Below are 3,180 nucleotides of genomic sequence, written 5' to 3' on the forward strand. Positions count from 1 at the left end.
CGTGGGGGACACGGGTTCGAGCCCTGGTCTGGGAAGATCCCACTTGCCGCGGAGCAACTAAGCCCGTGCGCCACAACTACTGAGCCTGCGCTCTAGAGCCCGTGCTCCGCAGCAAGAGAAGCCACCGCAATGAGAAGCCTGTGCACCGCAACGAAGAGTAGCCCTCTCTCCCCACAACTAGAGAAAGCCCCCGCGCAGCAACGAAGACCCAATGCATCCTAAAAAAATAAAAAATAAAAAAAAAGTCAATCACGGTAGAAACAAAGCCAGTCTCTAGAAAACTAACTTGAGGGCCCTCAAGTCAGTCAAAATGGGTTTGCCTTGGTCAGGCCCATTGATGGGATTGGAAACAGCACCCCAGCAGCATCCCAAGCCCTGGCTGACCCCAAAGAGCCTGGAAAAGCTGGCGTTTTGCTTCAAATCCATCCAGAATAAAATGCATAATAAATAAATAAATGCTTCCAACTTGTGTTGCGTGGGAGTATCCAGCTGTGTGTGCCTGTAGCCTTTACGATGCTCCCCGGATTTTCAGAGGGAATCTTGCTTGATTGTCCAAAGGGTCTGAAATCACCCTGGGTCACGGTGAAGCATGCAGTGAGAGGGAGATGGAACAGGAAGACTTCTGTGAAAATCCCAGATCTAGTCCACTGTTTGCTGGATGGGCCCTCCTTCCCGGTGGGCATGGAACCATGTATTTATATCTCTGGTTTCCTGCCTTGGAGTTTTCTGCCTTTGGAAGAAGAGCGGCTTAGAGGAGTGACAGAGAAATGACCCGCAGGCCTGCATAAAGGATGTCCACACAGGCTCTCTTCTCCTGCAGACACCTGGAAGCTCAGGTTTCTTCCCTCAGCTTTGGGAAGAGAGGCTTTCAAGCCTTCAGCACCCAGGGCTGAGGTCCAGCTGCCGCAGCATGTCCTGCAGAGACCCCTGCAGCCTGCTCAGGGCCACCACCTCCGTGGAGTAGAGGGAGGCTTCCAGGACGCCGCCCAGGCTCTCCAAGGTCTCCGGGGCTCTGGCCTGGGGCAAGGGGCAGCTCTTGGAGGAGGCCAGCAGGTGGAGAAGGTCCCGGAGATTCTCCAGGTCATTAGATATTTGGATCACATTTCTGGAAGGCAGACTGGTGAGGATCTGTTGGTAGATCGCCAATGTCTGGTCCATCTTGGACAAACTCAGGACAGGGAGGAGCCCAGGGATGAAGTCCAAACCAGTGACCCTCTGTTTGGAGGAGACGGACTGCTATGCAGGAGGAAGGGGAGAGCAAGAGCTCAGGGGGAGAGAAGTCAGCTGCGCAAAGCCCCCGCCCTTCCTGCGAGCGTGGAGGTGCCTCCTGTCCCCCTTCCACACCATCCTGCCTAGGCCCTTATTTCTTGTGCCCACGTGGCTGCCAAGCCTCCAAGCTGGTCTCCTGGGCTTCTGTCTCCTGCCCTTCCCAAACCACCCTGCCCTCCACTTCCAGACCAGCTTTAGCAGGCCGTTTCCTCTTCCAGATGCCTCTGCTATAGAACCAGCCATGACGCCCTATTTCTTACTTACCGACTTAAGTCTCTTCCCCAGGCATTGAGGTCTTCCATACATGGCCCTCCCCAACCCTTCCACCCCCAGAGGATGCCTTCCTCCCAGACAGGTTCTCCACGAAGTCTCACCCCCTTAGGGATCAAGGCCCCGTCTCACTCCTCCACTCCAATAACTCTGGTTACCAGGAGGGGCTCTCCCCCTCCCCCGCTGCCCGCAGCGCTCACTTCCTGCACCACACCGGTTGGGACACTCTGGGTCTATCATGTGCAGCTTGTTGAATGACTATTTTGAAAGCAAGGTGACTTAAGCATTTTTCCCTATGAAGTGCTCAAGACGCTATCTAGTTCTGAGCTGTCCCTGCTTCCGGCCACCTAACGGCTCCCTGGCTGCCCAAGGCTACTGGTAGAAATCCACAGTGGCCAGGAGATGTGGAAGTCTCCAGATTGCTCCATGCAGGTGAACAAGTTGGCTTTTAAGGCAGGGGGCTATCAAAAGCCACTGAAAACCTTTGAAGAGGGCATGCTCTGTTCTGGTTCTGCAGGGTGTGTGTGGCGGGGGCGGGGGGGGTGGTGGTGGTGGTGGTCACTTGCTTTATCTAATTTAATCTTGAAAGGACCTTGTGAAGACTATTAAGATAGTCCTATTATCTAGATGAGGAAACCAGGGTTTAAAGACATTGAGGAGCTTAACTAGCTTAAGATTTCACAGATAGAGAACAGAAGGGTTCACACGTAGCCTTCCTAATTCTAAATACCGACCTCATCTGGGAAGTGGCTGAAGGTATAGGCTTGTGGACCCCAGAGAAAAGACCCAGGGGACGTTGAGAGCTGTTTGCAAATACGTAGAGGGTTGTATGTGAAAGAGGGCTTGACAGGCAGGACCAGCGGTAATGAGGAGAAGCTTCGCAGGGTCAGAGTTCAGCTACCAGCCAGGAAGAATGCCTAATGATTAGAACGTTCTAGAGATGTGTTGGAGGCCCAGAGAGGGTGCTGCTGGGGCTCTGGTCACCTGCCAAGGGGACACTGGACCGTTATGCTCTGGTCCTGGGCACTAGGATCCCAGTCTGGGAGGAAGGGGAGTGAGGAGGTGGGAGGCAAGGAGAGCAGGAAAGCAGAGGCAGCTGTCCACGCGGTAGGGAGGCGGCCAGGCCGCCAGGCCCCTTGCGCGAGGCTGCACAGCCTCGGCCAACCTCTGAGGTCCGGTTTCCCCACGGGCCAGCCACAGTTCTACCTCGTCTCCCAGGTCCTCCCTACCGTGTGTGATATGTCATTGATCCTGGTGACGATCGTCTTGATGAGGGTTTTGGTGTCATCCTGGACTTTTCGGATGGGCACAGCTTCAATGTAGGACAGATAGGGCCAAAGCCACAGGAATCGGCACAGGGGTCCACAACGCATTTTTCTTCCCGGGATGTGCTTCTGGGGCCTGAAAACAGAAGGAACCACACGTGGCATGTCGCTGGGATCTCAGAGAACACCCACATGTCACGTTACCAACCACATTCTCAGATGCGGATAGAAACGAGATTTGCTTTCTGCTGTGGTTATCATTTCCTCAAAGACAATTCATTATCTAGAAATACAGGAATGAAATACATTCCCTTGGGGAAAGGCATGGCCTCATCAAGAAAACCACGGTGAGGTGTGCTGTAGACCACAGAGCAGG

The 3,180-nt window shown here is 54.1% G+C and overlaps 1 protein-coding gene across 2 annotated transcripts; it reads right to left on the reverse strand.

Annotated features, from left to right (window-relative positions):
• Window positions 1-562: 562 nt before the first annotated feature.
• LOC102990481 (leptin) lies at window positions 563-2,912 on the reverse strand. 2 transcript variants are annotated; one of them, XM_007119740.2, is made up of 2 exons: window positions 2,769-2,912; window positions 563-1,233 (listed from the first exon to the last, which is right to left on the reverse strand). In XM_007119740.2, the coding sequence occupies exons 1-2, from the start codon at window positions 2,910-2,912 to the stop codon at window positions 877-879; spliced, it is 501 nt and encodes a 166-aa protein (XP_007119802.1). In that variant the 3' UTR covers window positions 563-876. The 2 variants fall into 2 exon arrangements, with proteins under 2 accessions (XP_007119802.1, XP_007119801.1); XM_007119739.2 differs by having other exon boundaries at window positions 563-1,236.
• Window positions 2,913-3,180: the final 268 nt, after the last annotated feature.

Source organism: Physeter macrocephalus, chromosome 5 (assembly GCF_002837175.3).
Source record: "Physeter macrocephalus isolate SW-GA chromosome 5, ASM283717v5, whole genome shotgun sequence".
In the NCBI taxonomy this organism is placed as follows: Eukaryota; Metazoa; Chordata; class Mammalia; order Artiodactyla; family Physeteridae; genus Physeter; species Physeter macrocephalus.